Source organism: Aythya marila (genome assembly GCF_965140915.1).
Source record: "Aythya marila genome assembly, chromosome: 23".
Lineage (NCBI taxonomy): Eukaryota > Metazoa > Chordata > Aves > Anseriformes > Anatidae > Aythya > Aythya marila.
In genome coordinates this window covers 6,333,020-6,356,557 of record NC_139064.1, presented here as the reverse complement: position 1 = coordinate 6,356,557, position 23,538 = coordinate 6,333,020, and the positions used below count along the sequence as shown (strand labels likewise).

General features: G+C 41.9%; 1 protein-coding gene across 6 annotated transcripts in view; it reads left to right on the top strand.

Moving 5' to 3' along the window:
* The window catches only part of FLI1 (Fli-1 proto-oncogene, ETS transcription factor), an 89,623-nt gene extending 67,465 nt beyond the window's left edge, over positions 1-22,158 (top strand). For 4 of the 6 annotated variants that reach the window (XM_082778075.1, XM_082778074.1, XM_082778073.1 and 1 more), the window contains 5 exons: positions 2,083-2,151; positions 15,733-15,798; positions 17,096-17,158; positions 18,445-18,492; positions 19,570-22,158. In XM_082778075.1, the coding sequence (XP_082634201.1) occupies positions 2,083-2,151; positions 15,733-15,798; positions 17,096-17,158; positions 18,445-18,492; positions 19,570-20,099 (776 nt within the window). In that variant the 3' untranslated portion in view covers positions 20,100-22,158. The remainder of the gene's footprint in view (positions 1-2,082; positions 2,152-15,732; positions 15,799-17,095; positions 17,159-18,444; positions 18,493-19,569) is intronic. The other 2 variants (XM_082778078.1, XM_082778077.1) reach the window with 1 other exon arrangement.
* Positions 22,159-23,538: the final 1,380 nt, after the last annotated feature.

Below are 23,538 nucleotides of genomic sequence, written 5' to 3'. Positions count from 1 at the left end.
AGGTGCTGTCCCTTTCCACTGGTTTGGGTTGCATTTTTTAGCATAAAGTAGCCATAGGTTGATCGTACAAGCTTGTTCAGTGCTATTCATCACCCCACCCCCACCCCAGGCATTTGCAGCCTATGTAGTCATTGAAAGCCGCATTTCTGAATTCCCCAGCACTTCCCTGTCTGGCCAGGGCAAGCTAGGCTGGGTCTTGCATGCAGGATCTACTTCAAATAACCTTAAAAGGGGAAAGTGGTGGACAGGAGTTTCCCCACAGATATTCAAGAAAGAAGCACCAAAGCCAGAAACCATGTGATGAAAACATGAGTTAGGTGGACAAAGCTATTGCAGCTCCTCCAGCAGCAGCAAAATGCCTGCCAGGCTAAGTATTTGTAACAATCACTATAGCTATCTGTAACCCTCATGTTCAAGGTATCTCAGGGATCTTTTGAACTCTCCCTCTTAGTTTACCATGTTATCCATCCTGGTCTTTCAAAACATTCACTGACTTGCAGCCTCCGGTAGCATACATCCTCTGGTCTTTATGAGCAAGTTTCGTTTTCCCAGTTAGTGCAGCCCTGGCTTTCTATACCTTCTACCTCTGCATACATGCTTGCACGTCTTGGCTTTGTTTGCTTTTGGGGAAGAAAAGAAAACTATAGGAACACAGGAACACAGGACTAATAAGATCCAACACCTGCAACGGCTATTACTTCTGGCAGGGAAATGCCTAATCCTCAGTTCTCGCAGGAAAGTAAGACATACTGTGAGTGCTATTGAGGGGCAAGTGAGGTCAGTGCTATTTGGGACCATGTGGATTAGAGAAATGTGGGGACTGCATGGCTTAATCACAAGATCCTAATCACCTAGTATTATGGTACCTGCAAAAGAGGTATTCCTGGTCCTGCCAAAGAATCTGGGGATGTTCATGGGCAGCGAATCATAAAAAGAAATCTGTAGTTTGCTACGTGTTGCCTAGGACAAAGCTTATGAAGGATCTTAACTGGGACAGAGTCTCACTGAATAGAGGGACATGTAGATATGAAGAGCAGAAAGTGTCTGTGAGAGCACTTCTCACCCCTACCCGCCCGCAGCAGGATTGCTGCCCTGCTCCAGGTCACAGCATCAGTCCTTACTGAGAAGGGCCCTGGCCCTTGTTAAGAATGTCACTGCCTGATGCAGTGGAAACTTTTTCAAAGAGCTGTAGGAAAAGTGAGCCTAGAAATTATGTAGTGTAAACACATATAACTAGACAACCATGAAATGTGTATTACATGCTGGCTTCCAAGAGCTTGCAGGGCCTCTTCCTCCACTTCCAAAGGAGTTTGTGGGAGAGGCAAAGTAAAATGCTTAGGAAGGAACATTTCCAACACAGACAGTGCAAAACAAAAACCCTTATAATGAGTTCTTTTTTGTGCTCCTCTTGAGTGTTTTTGTTTCAAGTTGGACTTGATGGAAAGACCACTCCGAACCAAGAAAGCCACCTTGCACAAAGCATGGCAGATGCAGGAATACTGATCAGATTTGTGCAGCTGTCAGCCCAAAACCAAGCATGTGACACTCTAAAAATGTTCAGGTCCTGACAGTGCAATTCATGTCACTTCTACTGTGTGTTCCTCAAACAGGAAATTTCTCTATCATAGCGAGAGAGGGTGAGGAAAGCTTCTTCCTTATCCTGTACTATAGTCTGTGCCACTGTAATGGAGGCTCTGCTGTGGTACATATTGTACCTGTATAAATGTACTATGCAACCTCCCACTTTTATATCATTTTTCAAAAGAGGACCTTAAAGTGCTTTGTGAAGGAGGCAAATGTCTTGGTTTTGATTACAAGTATAGAAACAGTAGCACATACGTGACATACAGCTACAACACTTTTAAAAGATTCATAGAATCATAGAAAATCCCGAGTTGGAAGGGACCAAAGGATCATCAAGTCCAACTCCTGGCAAACTTCTTATCTATCATAGAAACTGTGCCTAATTGCCAGAAAAATTTGGTCTTTAGATCCCAGAAATAGTGTTTTCTACCTGGCTGAATGGTTCCCCGCTGGCAGAGTACACTCAAAGTACAATAACTCCTTTTCTTTTCATTACAGGTAGCTCACTGCTGGTCTACAATACTCCATCCCACACAGAAGCTTCCTCACGTCTTGCCACCAAAGAAGGTCAGTCTTTTGCATATAAATGTCCTGGATTCCTGTGCTTGTGGAATAATTTTTGGTTGGGTTAAAAGTAGGCCTTTTTTGTAATGGCCTTGGCATGAAAACATTGTGATCAGTGCATGCATGACCTGCTTAAAATGGAATAGTTTGCAAGCCCCGTCCATGCTGAAAGTCACATCTCTGCTTCTCTGGCCAATGATGTGGCATAAAATTGATATCTGTCATTTTCAGACTTGCGTGTTACTGAATTGATGAGCTGATGGCATTTTTTCTGTTCTTTATGTGAAACAGTTTGAAATCTCAGATACACAGCAAGGACTGAGACAGTATTCCTCTCTGCATAAATTTGTAGTTGAATGGATACAATTTTCTCAAAACAGATTCCATTATGGAATAAAAGCCACTCAGGTCTTCCAAAACCATTCATGAATCTGTCCATTAGTTTCAACCAGCAAAGAAGAACTAGTGTATTCTTTTGCCACTTTCATTTTGAAACATTTGAATTTTCTTTTTCAAAAAACAGATGATTCCCAAATCTTTACTTTATTGGAAATTCTGAAGATTCATGGATCATATAGATGGAATTTAGAAACCTTGAAGTTTAGAGGTTAATGAAACATTTTGGGCTCTGTAAGGGTTTTGATATTTTTATATCAATAAAATATATATTTTTATTTTTATATCCTTCAGTCAGGTTTTTCAGGTTTTCCTCTACAGCTACAGTCCTATTCCTTTTTCTTATTTTTAATGAATGGATTCTTAGTGATGATAAAATAATGACAGTTGTTGTAATGAGTATGACACACATCCCTTACCTAGCTAAGACAGTAAGTCACAATCAGATAGTTGACTTGTTAAGGGACAAGCAGGGTGTTACAGTGCAAAAATCTGTTCCTGTGTTCACTAACTTGCCATGTGGGACTAGGAGACTTGACTTTAGTCTTGCTTTCACTTAGTGCAAGTGCAGGGATGTTGTTTTCATTCACTAAACAGTGTTCAGTGCTTCCATTTGAAAAAAAAAATGAGGTGAAGGTGTGAAATTTAATGTGTACCCTCATTCTGAGAGAATTTCCTCACCTAGTAAATGAACATTTCCGTGCTTTTCAGGAGAACATGGCTTCATTGATGAACCACAAGTTTGTATTTCAAAGAGCAGGGGGGAAAGGCAGAAAGTCTTTTATGTAAGCAGCTGGAGAAAGACAAAACCTGATTTCACTGAAAGGCTACAGCAAACCAAGATCACACATTTAACAAGCTTCTGCATGGTGTATCTGGCTGCTTCATTGAGTAGCACTGCTCTCAGAGCCAGCACTTCTCTCGTGTTGTACCACACTGCCACTGCATTTCATCTCCAACATCTGTCTTGGACCCTGGACACAATATCAGTGCTGCTTTTTTAAGAAGTGATTGGACTGTGCAACTGTGCACTTACTCACATGGTCTAAATTTTTGGGCAGACCTGTGCAGTGCCAGGAGTTGGACTTGATGATCCTTATGGGTCCCTTCCAACTCGGGATATTCTATGATTCTATGCTTTTTGCTTCTTTTGTCCAATACATAACCATCCACTTGAGCGCTCTGTTCCCTGGCATGCTGTTCTTTCTTTATGAGGCAGGCATTAGTTGATAAAATATGGTACATTACAAAGACAAAGCCATTCAGGTTTTTCTGTGACTGACTGTTTTGATGCTAACAGTCATCTATTTAAAATTAATAAAAGCTTAGCTAGCTCCTCTTTGAATAAAGCAGGCACACATGCACGTGCTCCCCCACAATTTCCCCCATAAACACATGCATCCAAGACCATGCTCTTTCTTTCTCAGGCCAGGTGGTTGATAAACATAAAGGGAAGAAAGCTGTGATTTTTTTATTAAAGAGAAATGCTCCATGTAAAATTGCACTCCTCTGAATTTTTTATACACTTTATCTTTCCAAGTTGGGCCTACAGTCACTCAGGCAGAAAGAAATTTGAGGGGAAAAATGTTCCTCCCCCTCCTTCCACTTTTAACTACCCTTCCGTGTGTTTCTTTAGTGCAGCTGAAAGAACTTTGCATTTGATTTCTGTCAGCCAGGCATTTTTACTTTACGTGGTACTTTCATCATGTGTCAATAAAGGACTAAATACACCCAAGGGATATTCAAATAAAAATTAAGAACTAGCATAGAAATGTTGAAATCCCATCTTTTACTCTTCCATTTCATCCTACAGTGCATACGTTTCCTTCACCTTCATTTAACGTTTGAATACTGTTCTAGGATAAACTGACCGATTTCAATTTACTGTAAATGATTCATGCTGCAAATATTATTAGTGAGATAAGATGACAGGATAAGAGACATGTGAACATGACAGGCTGACAGATAAGGAATTGGGGGAGCAGAGTTGAGTGTCTTGTCCAATATAACTTGTAATGGACATAAAACTGGACTTGGAATTTCTCAGTCTTGGTCCAGTCCATTAGAAAATAACATTTTCTTTGCTTTCTTCTAAGGCTTTTTAATGGGCTGGCTTCACAATGATGGTGAAAAGGAATTTAAGGTTAAAAAAAAATGATTATTTTCTTAAGTATTTTCCTGTCAACTTTGCTTCACAAAAGATTAAACTTTTTTTTTTTTTTTTTAAATGTTAATGCATTATGAATCTAGCCCTGTAGATTCAAGTTTACAGTAACCCTGTAAATTTTTCTCCTCTCTATGTCTGTGAATGAAAACAGACAATCAAATCTTTCTAGCCACTTTCCCTCGAGGATACAAAAGCAGAGCAGGAGGAGGTGATGGAATAGCACAATGCATGTCAGAGACAGGAAAAAATGATGTTTTCTTCACTCTCCCATAATTTTGCTTGCACACTCTCCAAGAACACATAGCTAATGCAGATATGCTACTTGTGCAAATTCCAGGGGCAATTGCATGCTTTGCATATGCTTCCACTGCATGCAACATATTCCATGCACGGACTGTGAAAGCCAGTCTACGTGGCAATAAAAGGTATGACTGCAGCACAGGCAGATACAGATGTTCCAGAGCCTGGGAGGGAAGCTGCATAAGGCTCTACCCTCCCCACCTTGTTGTAGGCTTAGCAGCAAGGACAGTCAGCGAGGGCAGCACTGCTGTCGCAGGCCTGACTTTAATGCCATGGCTCTGGAGACAGAACTGCCTTGTCTGGTTGCAGCTGCAGGCTTTTCTCCTTTTTTTCTTTCAATTTTCTGCCCCCTCACTTCTCTTCTGTGATGCCAATTCTACACATGTGCCAGAAGAACCTGTAGTACTTCTTTAGGGGAGCTGAACTGAACAGGACAGAAACAGATACTGTAAATTTATCTAGCTGGTGCATAGGTGCATAAAGCATATTTCTTTTGTTCGTAGATTCGTGTAGGTAGAATGTTGGTCGTGTTCAAAGGACTCTTGTTGTTGCCCAAGTTTCTTTGCTCCTCAGCCTCATAAACACTCAAAAGTATGGTATTTAGCGTCATTGGTACAAATTGTCTTCAGCTGCCTTTGAGAAATAAATTGCTGTAATGAAAATCACCAGTATTTTTTGGCGAGAGAACAATTTTCTGGAAAATGAAACGAGGTTGCTCTCATTGCTGAATGGAAAGATTTGTGTCCCTCTCCCAGCACTCCACTAGAGAGATGGTCTGTTTCATTTTCCGTGACTGTTTGGAGTAATGACCGACCTACTGTAGGTACTGGAGACATGGGAGAAGAATCTGAGGCTGCATTATCTACCTAAGTCCCTGGAGATTTTAAATTGCTTGCCTTCAGAGTGGTGTCATTTAAGTAGGTTTCCATAGGGAAATGGAAAGTATATTCACATACAATGACATTTAGAAGGCCAGAGGGCTGTGCTCTGTATGCTTGTGAGAGCTCAGGCCTCAGTCCAACCCATTTTTAAAGTCCATGCTTACTTTCATGTGTGCTAGGGTCTGCATAACTCACATGGTTAATATACAAGTGTAAATGCTGTGCAGGGTTTGAACCCAGGTGCTGATCTCTTAGCAGGAGAATGCTGACAATTTCTAAAGAGGTAGAACTGTTAGGTGTTGATATATAAAATTACATGTGTCTAACCCGACATGTGTGGTGTTGTAGATGTGGTGCTTAGCAGCATACGCTGGGACGCGTTGCAGCAGGTATTTGTGCAGTGAAGCAGCAAAGCAGAATGAAGGAAGGCTCGGCTGATAAGGGCAACACCAGCACACCACATGTGAGAATTTAGGGGAGCGATTATGTGTGGCTGTTTGCTTCCGGGCTGCAGGTTACATACCATCTTGTTTATAATGCTGGGTTCAGCACAGGTCTTTATCCCTGCATACATCAGGATCAGCCTAAGGCAATATAATTAGCTTACAACAGTGGTAAATGAGGACTGCCTGAAGTCTCCTAAATCCAACCTAAATTCTAGTAAATATCTGCCTCTGCAGAAGGATATAGAAAAAGCTGATGCACTACCTGGAATTTCAAAGATATACGAGATTCGTTTGTGAATACATGAATGTAAGATACAAGTCTTAAGGATTTTGTCCGTTGCTGTTACGTGTTTATGTTTGCATTATAAAAGCGCTCGTGAACAATAAGTATTTTTGTTTGGATATAAGTTGTATTTGCTTGTATGTTTTATTCAGTTGTTGGCAAATTAAAAAAGATAAACCAGTGAGCTCTGAAACTCACACAGCATGGTTTCCCGCAGGTTTGTACCAATGTTCATTATGAGTTCCCAGGGAAGAGTTTCCTGATGTCAGAGCATTAATGACACCTTTCTCATGCAGATTTCTTGGTACCTAACAAAATGAGCCCAAGCTGCAGCTTATCTCCCAGTCTGGGCTGTAATCTTCTCTTTCTTTTAAAGTGATAGGAACTCTTTAAAACTCTTCAGCATGACTGCTTGTCAAATTTGATGACAATTTCAGGTGACAAGTTCAAAAGTTTTAGGGACAGGAGGGAGAGGGGCAAACAGACCCCAGGTGGCACAATTGCACCAGCAAGGTTCCCACAGGGAAGTAGTCTCAAACTCCTGCATAAAATTCTTCTCTTGAAAAGCCCATTTTTTCAGGTCTAAAAGGTCATCATGTGAAAACTACTAAGCAGTTTCAGTAAACTCTTCTTTTGGGTATGTCAGCAAGGCCCCTTGTTCGCAGCAAAGGTTATAAGCCCTCCGGTCTTATTTGTGTCAGAGAAAGAGCAGTTGCAGCTTTGTGCCCTCTTAACTGCACACACTAAAGAGTTTGCTGATGATATTTGTGTGCCTGGTGATGAAATATCCCTTATCCGTTTTTAGCTTGGTAGCAGAAAAAGGGGAGGCTTTTTGGTGCTTCTTCTGTTGTGACTGTGTGGCCAAAGCAGGGATTTATGATTTCAGGAGAGACAGTAGCTAGCACTCTTGGATTTTTTTTTTTCTTTCTTTTTTTTTTTAATTGTTTTCCTTTGAAATTCCAGAGTTAGTGTTTTGTCTGCTTTCTCCCTGACCCTCTTCGGAGGCAGGCGTGTGTTTTTTCACCAGAAAAACTGGAAACAAAGAATCGTTGTCTTTAAGCTGTAGCAGGCAGGAAACCCAACTCACAAGGGATCACCCTGAGCCAGCGCTGTCCCAGAGTAGACTCCAGTTCTCTGAATTCAACCTGACAGCTTGTCTGGAGCACTTTCTAAGTAACCATTATCCTTCCTTTTCTCCCAGCAAAAGAGCTATTATTTTTTTGCCTGGGGTGCACGGCAAGCAATGTTTTTGCACATGTGGGGGGGGGGGTTACATGTTTGCTGGGGTGCAATCCCTCCTGTGAAAAGCTCTTGGAAGTACTTTTGCTGTTTCCTAAGACAAGAGTAAATGTGTTTCCTGATAATGAGTTAAATGGGCAAATGCTGTAAAAATGTTTGCTGCAAAGTGTGCGCATGTGTGTCTTCCCTTCCCTTTTCTCTTATGTGTGTATTGCTGCGTCTAGCTTTTTTCTCTGCAAATATGCGTTTCTTTTTCTTTACTTCTCCATTTGTCTCTGTGCATTTTCAATATATGTATGCAGCAAACGCATTAACCCTTCACTTCCCTCCTGCCCCATTTGCTTCTGTGCCTGCGCAGCGCTGTGAGCATATTTGTGCACATTGGTATGTGTGCTTTAGATGAACGTGCATTTAGATGTGTGAAGGGTGCTCAGAAGCATGCCTATAACAACATGCAATTGTGTGTCTGCACTTTTGCTCTGTAGTACGCCTGTCTGCATGTGGCTGTTCATGTCTGCAGCCCCGCATGGCTCAGCAACATGTGTGTGACTGTGTGTGTTGACTGGAAAGTGAGTGCTTTACAAAGCTGCCTCAGGGAGGGATTCTTAGGACACAGTCTTCATCACAGGCTGCGCACTGGGATTTCTGCTGCTGTTATTAAAAAAATCAACAACAACTGAAAAATTCTCACTACTTCCTCCTTTTCTTTATAATGTGTCTTTGTAAGCATTGCACAGGGTAACTCAGACTTGAATCAGGAAGTTCCACCGCTGCATGGCTTGGGGATGTTTTTCTAGCCCCGCTCGCACAACTGGGGGCTGTCGCCTATAGCTCAAAGCAAACTGGGAGTGACTCCAAGTTTGGAAGGCCAGAACCCTCCTGCAAGTGGGGTAGCAGAGCTGCAGGCTGTAGAGCCACTGTGTGTAGCAGCTCCTTCGGATCACCCTTTGGAAATCCTGCACCCTAGTTTTGTGCGTGCACTCTTTTAGGCTCCAGATCCTGGCTGACATTGGGACAAAGTGGGCTTCAACACGGTGCTCAGATCCAAAACTGGATCTAGGACAGGAGTTAAAATGGAAAAGTTTGAATGCTTTGGTGTGTGTTTCCTTACAGATACCAATGCATAACTGAACAGTGACTGGCCAAGTTAAACCTCCTCTTCACATGCATGCTCTGCCTCAGATTCCTTGTGTAAATCCAGGTCTCACATAGTCCCTTCTCCCTTGGTTGGAGTTGACTTTGAGTCAAAACCCAATATTGTTCCAAGCCTGGTTCTGTGATCACCATGTCAGTTCCTCATCTGTAAAACAGGTTAATAGCAATGCAGAGTTATTTGATAATAAATGTGTTGTGTTTTTTAGTTTAGTTTAGTTTTGTTTTGTTTTGTTTTGTTTTAATTGTGAAATAACCAGATAGTCTGAGAATGGGGCCGTACCATAGAAGTTATTTTGAAATTATTTTGTACTCAGCTAGTTGCTTCCTCTTACTGGATAGACTTAGAATTACCTAATTCCACATATGATCCACACACTGGTAATTCTGTAGCAGGAGAAGGACATTGTGGTCTTGAAGCAGAAACGAATGAGTTTTGTGCTGGAAGGCACTGGAAAGTCTTACATAATCATGAGAACAGCCATAGTAACGTTGGCTGTAAATGACACAGAGCCTGACATATGGCATACATACTAATTATTTTAATTAGCAGAAATAGTAAATTGAAAAGTAATTCATTGCAAGAGAATGGATACTGTGGGTGAGATTTTGAGGTCTCTGTACACAGAACTCCATGCGGCTCATACCTGGATGCCATAGCGCTAATTGTTAAGGGATGCCAAGTACTAATTTGTACATATGGTTTGTGTAGGCCAGAGGATTCCTTGCACTCCGTTCTGCTTTCCCCTTCTGTTCTACCATCTCTGCCACAGTGTACAACCTCCTGCAAACAGATGACAGCACCCACAGTCTTACTGCTTTGTGCTAAGAAAAAATGCATCTAGGGTGCTGCTGATGTTGTAAAGTTTTGCACTGTGTGTATTGAGCATTTAGCACTTACACTTTGAGCCAGAGTGGGCCTGGGAAGGCCCTTGCTGACTCTACAACCTTTCTGTTTGCTGCCATGATTTAAAACAATCCATCTAATGTTTCTAGGAGGAGCTGGAGGTGTTTTTGGCTTCTTTGCCCCTCCAGAAACCCACAGTCTAGGTTTCTTCTCTCCAACTGGCTTTAAACACAACTCCACCTCTTCAATGCGATCTCCAGCAGGTTAAATGACAGGAGTGTGAGGGCTGGACGCTCAGCAGTTTGGCAGGTCTTGCTTACATGTTTGGTTTGCAGCAGTAGTGTTTTTTGTTCCCATGCGCCTACGTTGGGATTTTTCCAGGATACCAGAATAGTGCCAGTCCTAGACACCACATACTACCTCACTTCGGGAGGAAAAGCAGTATGGTCCCATGCCCTCCTTTCTCTCTCTCCCTCTCTAAACCAGTTGCCACAAAATAGACCCCAAGTGACCACTTAGATTAATCACAAGTCTGGATCCCTGAGGACACCTGGTTCTGCTTTCTCCATTTAGAGACTCTAATTTAAATTCCAGCCACTAAGCCAGGATCTTTCTTCCTACTGAAGTGGGAGGACTCATTGCAAAAACCAGAATGTATTCTGTATGGAGAATCCCATGGATTCCATAACCCACTTCAAATTTGCAGCCTCCTTCCCCTGATTTGCTACACTGAAGTTTGTAAGGCCAAGTCCTGCCTGCTAATGCAATGCCTGTGCTCCCTAACGAACTAAGAAGGTATTCAGGAGCAGTTCATTCTGTATTTCATTCTGGGGGGTCTTTTTGTGTCATGTGAGCTGGAGTCACCCTACCTTTCTTTGTAAAGCACCTCAAGATTCCCTGGTTCAGAATTGCTCAATGGCTGCAGATATTGCTGTTGTTATTACTCAGCCCAGCCAGCAGGACAGACTGGGGCAGGGGCTGCCAGTGTGTTTCAAAGGGAAATGGAGGCAGTGATGGTAAGCAGTCAGACAATTTGCTGGCACCTGGGAGACTTAGTTACCTTTATTTTCTTCCTGGCTCTGTCCCCTTGACATAGGACAAGCCACCTTCCATCTTTTGGCTGCCTAATCTCCTTGGAGGTGTCAGCTCCATTAGGTAGAGACTGGGGAGTTCTTTTTACTGCTTAGCTCCTACCATGCTGGGGAATACAGATGCTCCCATGAGTTTGCTGCATGTGTGTTTCCCCCAACACCTTCTACAAAAGTTGGTTCCAGGAATAAATCCCACCTCAGGGGATGAAAGCTTCCTGGAAGGCTTTGAGACCCTGCTCAGCTCTGCCACAGTGTGAGTTCCAGTGGTGCCTCTCCAATACCTCCTGGGGCCCCTCACATGAGAGATGCAACGGGGACAGGATTTGCTCAGGCAGACCTCAGCATTTAGACACTGCCGTGTTACATTTGCGTTGCATTTGAGGACACTATTGAATCCGGACATGCAGTCCTGTGGCTGTTGTGCTAACCCAGGCATGATACTGCCCACGGGTCTGACTGCGGAAGCTAATCTTCAGACCAGTCACCCCACACCTTGACGGTGAGCCCCAGCAGTTCACAAAGCAGACAGTGCCTGTCTGGGAAACCACTGCTGCTGCTGCCAGTAATGCCATGAACACAATAAATAAGCCGTGCTGCTTCTTCCCAACCGTACTTGAAAACTGGGATCCTATGCCAGCTAGAGATGGTGTTTCAGAGAAGATTATACTATAGTGCCTATAAAGTGGTTGGTCCATAAATGACCCAGACCCACTGTATCCATCCTGGAAGAAAAAAAAATAAATAATCAAAAAGATGAATAATGATGGGCCCAGTGCCTGTCATTCTCCTGGACAGACTAGTAGCACAAAATAGTGCCTGAATCTGGCTTGACTGAAAAAGCTCCTACGGAGAAAGCAGGATGAAGGGGCTGTCAGCACTCACTGAGCAGCTCAGGAAGTACTGGGACTGTGAGCCTATTGTTCAGTTGAGCACCCCCCCCTCCACTTCTCCCTTCTGTCCCAAGCTTTCAGATTTATAAAGCACCATTTCTTTTAATTTGTAAAAAAACCTTTTTAAAGCTTATCAGAGAGGGTTTGCTCCCTAATACATCATATCTTAAACACAGGTTCCCTAATGGCTTGTTCATTGGACTGCATTCAAGCTTAAACAACTGCTAGGCATCTGGGATGGTCTTCTTGTGGTGTGGAAGTCTGCTTGGGGATTTTAAGCCTGGTTTCCTAGGGAAATGAGCTTGTGGGTATCTGTCCGTCTGTCCCTAGCCCACAGTAATATTTAAGCCTATTAGTCTATTTTAGACTAAATGTGATCCAGAGGTATGGGGAACAGGAACAAAGTAGCATTCAAGCAGAGAGATTGGGGGGGGGGGGGTCTGTGAAGGTGGGCTAGTGATTCGGTGGAGCCTGCCTTATCTTCTCTCCTGCAGTGCCGTACAGTACAAAGTGCAGCCATTCTCCTCCTCCCTGTCGCCGAAACTCATCCAGGAGATGCCCGGGACATACTCCTCATCTTCTTCCCTACATCAAGTCCCTCCTTTGTTGTGCCAGGCAGTCTGACAAGAAGAAGCTGCAGAGATCTGGATTCTTTAGCTCATCTCTTGATGTTTACATGACAGCCTGCCTGATGGTCAGGCTTGATCTCACTGATTTTGACATGTCCTAAGCCTTTTCCCAGCCTTCTGTGTAGCCTAGCAGACTGTTCCACCACTGTGCTATTTGTCATTTACATCTAATTCCAGAGGAATCAATAAACTTCGAAAAGTGTGTTGCACAGAAGAGCACGAGGACTTCCAAATGGTACAGAGGCTGGCAAGGTAGGAGCTGAGGAAAAATCTAGGGTGAAAAAGTATAAGGAATGGTTAGGAAAGGTCCAGAGACCAATGCCACATGGTGTGTTCGACAGTCAGATTTCTCGGATAGGCACTTCATCTGGTAAAAGGCAGCTAAGGCTGAGGAAAGAGCGTTTATGCATGTAAATAAATAAAACGATATTTAACCTTCTTCCCAGGCACGTTGTGAGTATGAATGTTTGCAAAGCTGTGAGATCCTTAGTTGAAAGGTGCTGTGAAAGTGAAAAGCATTATTAATATCCTTTACCTTACTCATAATAGAGTATGCATTCATTCTGGGGAATTTCTGGACATAAACCAGACAGCTGCAGAATGACATTTCTTGAAAGCATCTATGATTTATTCTGTGCTCTTTAATTCCATTTTGTATTGAATACACATTTGTCACAGGACTGTTGTTCCACCGGGTCTTTTGAGTCTAAAACAGACTGAGGGACCTGATCCTTTGCTGGTATAAATTGACCCCTTACTTCACTGTAGGTATTTGCTGATTTACACCAGAAGATAACCTCATTCCAAATCTTTTAATTGAATTTCCATAGCTCGGCAAGTTTTGGTGTAAAATCCAAGTGGTTTTAATGACAGATAAGACTCTCCCTGTAACTAACCGTCTGGCTGGAGTTCTGTAGGATCTCTTCAAGCCACTGGGCGTCAGGTCCTGGGAACGATATTGTTTTTGCAGAAACTCGAGTCTCTGGATAGGTTCCCTGGCTCTGCCTATTCCATTTTGTTTTAAACACGTTCAGCTTTAGAGTCTGGGCCTGGAAGCTGGGAGGGCTGATGTGGTTCTTTCACGTTGCATGGATTTTTGTGAAAACAAAACAAAAATAGCTTAGTGGATTTGATTTTTTTTTTTTTTTTTGAGAGAAAGAAAGAAAGAGTTGGAAACTTGTGCCAGCTGAGTGAACACGTTGTTTCAATAGCAATGCCTGTATTGCTCTTATGTTTAACCCTTCTCACTGGTGCGAAGTCACAGTCAAAACAGCTTCATCCTAACATCCTGAGTGTGACTGTCCCTATAAATGCCCACACATCACAATACATTCTGTACGTGGAAACCGAGGCAAAGGGACTCGTCTGAGGCATGCTAAACCTGGATTAAACCTGGGCTTAGCCATACTTCTCTGGAGAACCGAGCCTTGATCCTTTAAAGCCCAAACAGCCATAGTACACACACCTGGTCAGCACATCTGATTGTGGTAGTGTCACGTAATGTTAAAAAAACTGCAGGAGATGCATGCCACATTCTTTCCGTGACACTGTGAGCAAAGCAGACTCCTCCTCAGTGACAAGTTTCTCCATCTGGAGGAGGAGGGGGATGATAATCTATCCAGATGATGGCCTATTTGCTTACCCAAAGCATGCTGATGCATGTGAATCAACCAACCCATCTGTGCCAGCTGATTCGCCTCAGTCAAATTTCTGACACAAATCTGAGAAAAATGAAAATTTTAAAAAGGAGTCCTGCTACTTTTTGGGAAGGATTTTTTCCCAATTTGAAAATATCGTTTTTGTTGGAAAATTGCTCTTTCTTTTTAACAGGATCACCATGTAAGTGATGCTTCCGTTAAAATCACATAATAGCAAAACTATTTTTGAGGTAACCAAAATGTACATTAGTATCACAATCTGTGGAAATTTATGAGGTTTTTCCTTTCTCTCTCAACTCAGAACTGCTATGTTGTCTTCAAAATATTTCCCAAAACATTTCTCTAATAGCTCTACTGGTAATACTTATAAAGGATATCCCAGGGGAGAAATGAAAGTCAGAGTCTGGCTGCAAAGAGGACATGGGAAAAGCCAGTGGTTACTCCAGACCTCATCTCTGCTCTCCTGATCTCGGTCACTGACAAAGCAGCAGCCCGAGCTCCAGGCGCGCTCAGCCGTGGTAGGATTTGCACGATGGTTTTCCAGCAAGGAAAATGCCACCCATGCAAACAGCGGCTTATTTACAGCAATGACAGCTGCCAAGGACTGAGCTGTGGATAAAGTTCCCTGGCAGCACCCATCTGCCAGCCAGTTTCCAGCCCTGCTGCTCCATGCCCGGCCACAGAGCGGGGACAGCACGGCTGGGGCTGCGCCTCCCTCCTCCAGAGATGTCCTGCAGTGCTCTTTGTACCAGCCTGAAACCGTAGCAGTTTGTTTTTCAGTCTGATCTGTTTGCACTGGGGTTTGCGGTTTCTAGTTAGAAAAAAAAAAAAAAAAAAAAAAAGCAAATAAATAAAATGAAAAGAACACCAGGCACATTAAATGAGTTCTTTTTCCCCGTTTTCCTCTCTTCCCTCCTCCTCTTTCTCTCCCTCTCTTCCCCTCCCTTCCCCTCTCCCGTCCCCTCTCTGTTTTCCTTTTCATGCCAATAACTAGAAGGCTGTAATTTCAAAGCTGCAGCGGCTTTCCCAGCACCAGGAGGAATGTGCAAGTGCCTGGGATGTTTCCGCAGGGAGCTGCACAGCTCTGCCACACTGTATGGCATGATGGGGCACAGGGCAGTGCCCACTCCTGCCCACCAGCATGGCCAGAGGGGTATTTTGAATTCCACCTGAGAGGATGCCATTTTTCCTATCTTTCCATCTTAAAATAGCTTTTTTTTTTTTTTTTTTTTTTATTGTGTGTTTCAAGTCAGTTGTGTGGAATAACACAAAATTTCGTCCTCTTTTCCTGCCCGTTTCTGTCATCTTGGGCTATGAGAAAGAAGGTCTCCTTCTGGATGGGATGAGCTGCACTCTGAACTCCACTGAGTGCAATGACTTCTTCATGATCAGAAGGTGTCACATCTGATCATTGTCCTGTCACATTGGCAGCCTGTTGCCTGGCTGTGAGGGAGCAGGAGCACAGGAGATGCGGGAGAGGAAAACCAATAGTATATGCATAATACCAAGGCAGTTGGGACCAAGATACAAAGCTAGATTCTTGCAAGTTTTTTTCTGGGAAGAGTTGATTTCAACCCCTCTGTGCCTGTTGTCTTTTGTCATTAGATCCCTCCTATGATGCAGTCAGGAGAACAGGATGGGGCAGTAATATGAATTCTGGCCTCACCAAAAGTAAGTCGTCCCAATGGGAATCACAAATTGCAATGGAAGATCAAAATGAGACTGTGGGAAAGATGGGCATGGTTGGCTTGTGTTATGAGCATCAGAATTGTGGAGGACTTAGGGATACTAAAACAAGAGCTAGAATTATGTTATGAAAAGAAAATTGACACAAATACTTTTATCATTGAATCGTGTATTAAAGACAACTGCAGCTGTTACAGTAGAACAAACCTGTGCTACACCCCAGATTTCATTAAGGAGCCAGCATCAGGTCCTCCCTATAAACAGAAACTCTTGGTAACCACATTCTTTGTATTTTGGTGTAGTATTTTTAGAGACAGATATAGACAGCTTGGGCAGATTCTCAGACTTTCCTTCTACTTTTCAGAAAGTAAGATTCTGTACAAAGCCAAGCAGGCGGCTAGGGCCCCTACTACATGAACTGCTACTCACACAACTGTTCTTGTTTCTTACTGTTTTTATTGTGTCCCTGAATTCACAATACACTCTGGGTCATGGGCTGACTTCTCAATGGAAATATCAGTTCCTTGTCCCTAAAGACTGTATTCTAGTTAACCTAACTAGCTGATATCAAGCCATACTGTCCCCTGCTCCCACTGCTATGGCATATCTCTGTACAGTAGTGCAAGATGGACTCACTTGACCCTCAACAAGAACCTATGAGGTGCAAATAAATGTGGCAGAACCTGACTGTCAGATTACGCTTCCTTTGCTTTGCAGCTTTGTGAACTACATGTGCTCTAAATGTGAAGACTAGTCTTTGAGTTACAGTCTTCTGTTACAAGAAATGATATGAAGAAGAGAAACAGATGTTAATGTTGAAGTGATTTATAGAAATGGCCATGATATTTTCAACTAAATGTTTGATTTAATAAAAACAAAACTTGTTTGCCTAAAAAGGTTGGTTTAAAAAAGTATTCCCATTTCCAAAGAAATGTTGAAAGAAGTTCCAACATAGAAGTAGGTCAGAATTTATACATTAAAGAATTCCAATTTCTGTTCAAAACAAGTATCTAAACTAGAATGGGAGTTAATTTATAATAAAAGACAGCAAATGAATGAGGTATCTACATAATATTTTTCCTTGCCTAGTCTACATACTTTCATTTTACAGTTAAATTTTAAGTTTCCAGTGAAACCTTTTATTTTTCTAGTGCAACCTCAAAAATACCAGCTCTTAGGATTAGAAAACTTCCCAGTCACTATAATTCCTGTTCAATATACCTTGTCTGACCATTCCTCCCTGTCTGTTCTAGTACATATAAGATCTTTCCTATTTTTACAGGCCCTCCTGTTGCAGGGACACAAAATGTGAATAAGACAACAGAACAGCAACGGCCCCAACCAGGTAACTGTTGATTGTGTCACCACTGCGTTTGCTAAGTAACTGTACTAGATTGGGAGAATAAATGTGTCAACCAGCAACAGCCATGGACACAGAACAAACATGCAGAGCCTTACAGGGAAGTCTTAGAATTATGAGTCAATTGTGACCCTGCAGTGACAGCAATTGTTCCAAACTGTTTCTATTTTACTGCATTGTCCTTCCCCATTCAAAAGAAACATCCTTGTTTCAGCTGAGTCACATGCAGTGCCTAGCATCAGTTGCATCTCCTTTGAAGCATCATGATATGCAGTGCAATGGGTCCTGAAGCAGTTAAAGGCACGGAACTGTTAGTGCTGCAGCAGTGCAGTGCCTGCTCACTAACCCCTCAGCTCTGTTGCAGTGATGTTCAATGGAAGCATCTCCAAACAGAATCATGGGGGTTCCCCAGCGTCAAAGAAAACCAAATAAGAAAAGCAAACCCTGCTGGACAGTGAGCAGTGGTGTTTCCTTCTAGTTTCCCGAGGGGCCTTTGAAAAGCTAAACACCACCTTCTTTGCTTTGCACAGCTGCTTTCTATCTTTCTTTTTTTTAGGGGGTTGGTTCGTTTGGCATCAATTCAATCCACGAGCAAATGCTGTAGATCCAAATCACCAAAAACAGAGGGAAGCAAAGGAGAAATGTAGACATTAGAGCTGAGGAGGCCCCACAAAAAGGGAAGGAATTCATTCCTAATAAATGCATCGTGGAGTTTTCAAGAAACACTCAGCCTCATTGGAGCCAGTGATAAAACTCCTGTTACTCTCATTTGTCTAATGTTCTGTTTGCTTCAGCAAGGGAGAGTTGGGTGAACTTTTCATTGACCACAGAGAGAAGCAAGCTGGACAGTTAACAAGTGAATTTGAAAATTTCATCTGTTGACCAGCTATTTTTATAAGAAATATATTTGCTTCTGATTTGTTACTTCTTTGCTCTCCCACACTTGTTTTTTTCCATGCAGCTAAATTTTCTAATTGACACGTAAGTGTAGGCTATGTCCAAAGAGATTACGATCTTTGAAAGCAGGCAAGTCTGAAACCACTGTCAGAACAACAGTGCCATTTTGGATTCCATAAATAATTAGTGGTTTATTGCTAAAAAAAATAGACACATCAGGTCTGTTCCATAGCCTAGGAGAAAAGGCAGTACAAGTGAAGCAAGAAAGTGAACATTTGATCTCATTTCTAGAATAAATAATAATGAATTGTTGTTTCTTTTTGATGAGACATGTTTTTAAATAGCTTTTGTGTTTTTGTTTTTGTTTTTTTTAGATCCGTATCAAATCCTGGGGCCTACCAGTAGCCGTCTTGCCAATCCAGGTAAATTCCTCTTAAATTCCAGACCACCATTGTCACTTACATGTGATCTATTGTTCCAGTCTGTACTGAATGAGTAGCTGTCTGCTTTTGGGGTAGGCTGTGAGGGCCATGGGTCTTAGTAGTTGTGGCCTCAAAACTGCTTTTGCAAAAATCACCACAGTAATGTAAGGAAACTGGTGCAATATCACCTTTATCAGGATAAAATCACCATCCTGAATGTGCTTACCCCACACTAGTATTCCCAAAGAAGAGCCTTTTAGGGGACTTAGTTCACACTCTCTCAGATTTGCAGCACAGGTTTGTTCTCCAGTGTCTGCTGCGGATTAAGAGCAAGGAAGGCACAAAACATCTCTGAAAGTCACAACATAGTGACTGACCCCAGCAGGTCATATGAAGGAAACAATTCCTGCCTTTGGGGACTAAGATGTTGCCTAAATCTTGCTTGAACTAAACAAACTCCTATACTGCTAGGAGTAGTAATGGAAATTCAAAAAAATGGGTTTAATCATAAGAGAGGGCCAACTATAGGCACTTTGCATTGACACTATTGCTTACCGATGTAGTCTGAAGGCAATAGTGAAAGAAACACCCTCATAAGGTTCTTTACCTTCACTGTTAGTATAACTACACCAAATAAAACTAGAAGTCATCTCATCTGGGGAAGAAATAATCTTATGTATCTCAGATTACCAACTGGCAAATAAACTGTAAGTATCCAAACTAATATTCATGGTAAAGAGTAAGCAATTCAGACTTGAAATACACTGTCAACCATTCAGAGAAAAATTTTGCAGAACGCTATGCTCGGGAAAAGGCCTGTTTATGAATAGCTCAAAGATTTTAAGGCCAAAGGCGACCATTATGAAATCTAATCTGACCTCAAACTCATAAACAGAACAAAGGGTTGACTAACTTGTTTGCTGGGAATAGTTTATCCATTCCTGCATAAGATTTTCTAAGGCTTGAAGGAGCAGTTCCCAGTAAAGATCGAGATAGTCCTTCTGTTTCCTGCCTTTGTCTTTGCTTTTAAGCAGGAAGCACAATGTCATTTCCTTTCATTTGGCTTGCTTTTTGCAGGGAGCGGGCAGATCCAACTGTGGCAGTTCCTCCTCGAGTTGCTGTCGGACAGTTCCAACGCCAGCTGTATCACATGGGAAGGGACCAATGGGGAATTCAAGATGACGGACCCTGATGAAGTGGCACGGCGCTGGGGAGAACGCAAAAGCAAGCCCAATATGAATTATGACAAGCTGAGCCGAGCCCTCCGATACTACTATGATAAGAACATTATGACCAAAGTGCATGGCAAAAGGTATGCCTACAAATTTGACTTTCATGGCATTGCCCAGGCTCTCCAGCCTCACCCCACTGAATCGTCAATGTACAAGTATCCATCAGATATCTCCTACATGCCTTCTTACCATGCCCATCAGCAGAAGGTGAACTTTGTACCCCCACACCCTTCTTCTATGCCTGTCACATCATCCAGTTTCTTTGGAGCTGCCTCACCTTATTGGACCTCCCCTACTGGAAGCATTTATCCAAACCCCAATGTCCCTCGCCATCCCAACGCCCATGTATCACCACATTTGGGCAGCTATTACTAGATGCTTTTATCTTCGAGTGGCCTTAATCAGTCTCATTGGACTTTTTCTTTACTTCTGGTATTTTTATGTTTTTTGGGGGGACCCTTAATGGATAATTGTGGCGTTTCTTGGGCAAGAATTAAAACTGGATATTGGTTATTCCTGGATCAACCCTTTTACTTTTGTAACTTTGCCTCTTGTGTCTTGAACTGAGAGATGGATGCTTCTTTGGGCCAGTACTCTGCATTTTCTTTTTTATTTTTATTTTTTAATGCTTATGTCCTCTGTAGGAATTGACTATGAAGATTGTTCACCTTACCTGGAATGATTATTAGCTTTTCGGTGAGAGAAATTTTTAAGAATTCAAAGGAGGTTGACAAGACATAGACCCAACTGTGGGTCTTAGGAAAAGATGACTACATTTTTCTTTTCTCACTTTGAAGAAGGTAGGCAATTTGACCATAAAGTCACGAGGACCTTGGGCTGCAGGGGACCACAACTGGAATCTTAGCTTTAAGGCAGATGAGGATTTTCACCCAACTGGAAATTTAGAAAATATATATATTCATATATATATATGTACATGTATATTTTAAGAAGTAAAGGGCATTGAAGGAACTTTTCTAGGCTGTACAACTTCAGTAGACTGTGTATTAACTCCAGAAACATCAGAAACCAGAACAAAAAGTAACCTAATATCAAGCACAGACATTCTTTGAAAGCAAAAGTGAAGTAAAATAAATGACAGCAGGCCCTTGAGCTCTGCCAGAGTCTTAGGGATCGCTAAATGCTACCGATTCGCGAACGCTGTGCGTTTGTCAGACCGTCATTCAAAGGGTCAACAAATCAGAAGGCAAATTACTGTATAAATTATGCAGAGTTATTTTTCCCTATATCTCACAGTTTTAAAAGAGAGATTAAATAAAACGAGTTGACCTCGGTCACAAATGCAGGTTTGTTTTTTACTATCAGCTCAGTTGTTTGTGGGTTGTTTTTGTTTGTGTTTTTAATGTAATTTGTACATCTTTTCAATCTGTACATTTGGGCTGTAGCTTTGTACTTTTTTGCTAAAAAAATAAAAAAATAAGACATGAGTAATGTATCTGTTGGAGATAGTCTTGGTCCTGCAATTGGATCCATAATTGACTCCCAAATTAGCCAGAACCTTCCAGATTTCCTGGGTTTGTCTAGAGTAGATTTTTTTTCTTGTATTAGCCCGTCATAGTTGTTTGCAAATTAACTCAATTTAGCTAACATGTTTCTATTGAAGCTGATTGAAAACATACATTGACATTTTAAAGTGACCTATTTCAATATTGTGATTATTTTTCACCAAAATCTGGAACTTTGGAAACATTTTAACCACTTCACAGGGAAAATTATCAAATACTTCTCACAACATCTTTTGAAGACTTTTGCTATGGGTTTTCGTTTAAATGCTAAACATTTGAAAATTCTCAGCCATCTCTAAGTTTGCACGTGCTAATTTGATGATCCACAAATGGTGGTTTGGTGCCATAAACAGAAGGGTAAACCACAATCATTCGTGTTTTAGAACAGATGTCTATCATGGGTTAGACTTACATCTACAACCTATTAGCTAACTTGTATTAACTGGGAGCCAATTAACAGGATCACAAATATCTAATCTAGACATAACCTCTGGGACTCTGTGTGGGTGCAAGATTTGGTCCATGTGCATCCGATTGCAGGATGAGAGCCTGAAACCAGAACATTATAGTCTGCTCATAACTTTAAACAGAAGCACTGATGCCATTATTTAACAAAAAAAGAAAAATAAGATCAAGCTAATCAGTTTAGGTCTTAGTGCTTTTGGGTTGTTTATAAGTAACATTACTGCAATAATCACAAAATTTAAGTATGAAGAAATTACCCATGAAAATGGGGCTTTTGCTACTATATATATGCAATGTACTTTTTGGATATTAAAATATATATAATTTTGCAAGTAATCTTGGTGTTTTTTAAAACTGTATTAAGTGTTACAATGAAACTGTTGTATGAAGAAGATGATGTAAAAAAATGTGACAAAATAAATGGTGGTTTTTCTTCTCTAAGACATCATATTGTCCCACTCTCTCCCTCCCCTCTCATGCCTGCTGAAAGAGCATGAACTTGCATCTAAATTAAATTCAACTAAAAGGAAAACAACAAATCTCCATAGTAGTAGCAATCGTCATCCTTATCACTGTAAAATAATATCAAATTCTTATTCCAGAAAATTTGTGCCTCTGGAGCCAGCGTTTATTAGACCTAATTTAGGTATTGAAGGGTCTCAATCAGAAACCTAGGCTCCATCTTTTGTCCATGTGGGGAGAGAGAGAGAGAGAGAGAATGAGAGCATGATAGAGTAGCTGGAGCTCAAGGAGGCCAAGTGTCCTGCGTGAGGACAGTGGCAGAGCTGTGAGCAAGCCCTTGCCCCATGCCCCAGCAACTGGGTCACAGCCCTGTGCCGAGTGCTGGAACATGCAGCCTCCCTGCAAGCGCCACAACTGACCTAATAGACATCTCCAACTGTTCACTCTTTTAGGGTACTCAACCAGCAGTTGGCAGAATGTATATGTCCAATGCTGTGTGTATTACCAGCCTGTCTGTCTGCTCATGTTTCTCACCTATCCCCAAACCCCAGGGAAACACAGTGCTCCAAAGCATTCCTGAGGTGGAGTAAGAGTCTGCAAAAACAAGCACCGCCAAGGAATCTTCTGATTGTGTATAAAGGTCAGGCAAAGGCACTTCCTGTATTTTTTCAGACACACGGTGGTCCTGAGAGATAGCTTGATCTTTCTGCAGATTTGATAAACCCTTAGAAATACATAACTGCACAAGTACACCATTTCCTTCCTCCACACACAACCTTTTGTTGCTAAGTTTCTAGTACAATAGCTTTCACCGGCTTAATTAGCAAGCCTGGGCTATGAAAAAGAGTTATGTTAAATACTGTGTTCAGCCACCACAGAGCTGTTCCTTTTGTGTATTCAGCCACAGTTGCTCAATTTAGCCATAAAAGTGAGTGTTTTTTTGCATGTCTCTATTGTTTTTCGCTTGTGTGATCTGGATTCATTCTGGCTATGCATCATCAATAGAAGTATCAAGTTATTTTCTTCTCACACAATACACCTGCCTGATTGTCTGCTATAGGAAAATTTGAAGACTGAGATTGCTCAAAAATGCCTAGAGGCAGAATCTGAAGGTTATCAGAGCAAGAAGATGTCTTTGACAGCAAAATCTGGCCAGGAGCATCCTTGGTGGAAAAACAAAACAGAACAAAACAAAGCAAAATAAAAACAACAACAAAACACCTCTTTTGAAAACAACCAACAATTTGAGAAGCATCTGTTTCTGGCTGTCCATCTGGCAGCATCTCAGAGGAGCTTGGCTTAAGATGGAAGGTGATCAACAGCATCCACCACAGCTCAGGTCCCTTGAGTCTCTTTTCATC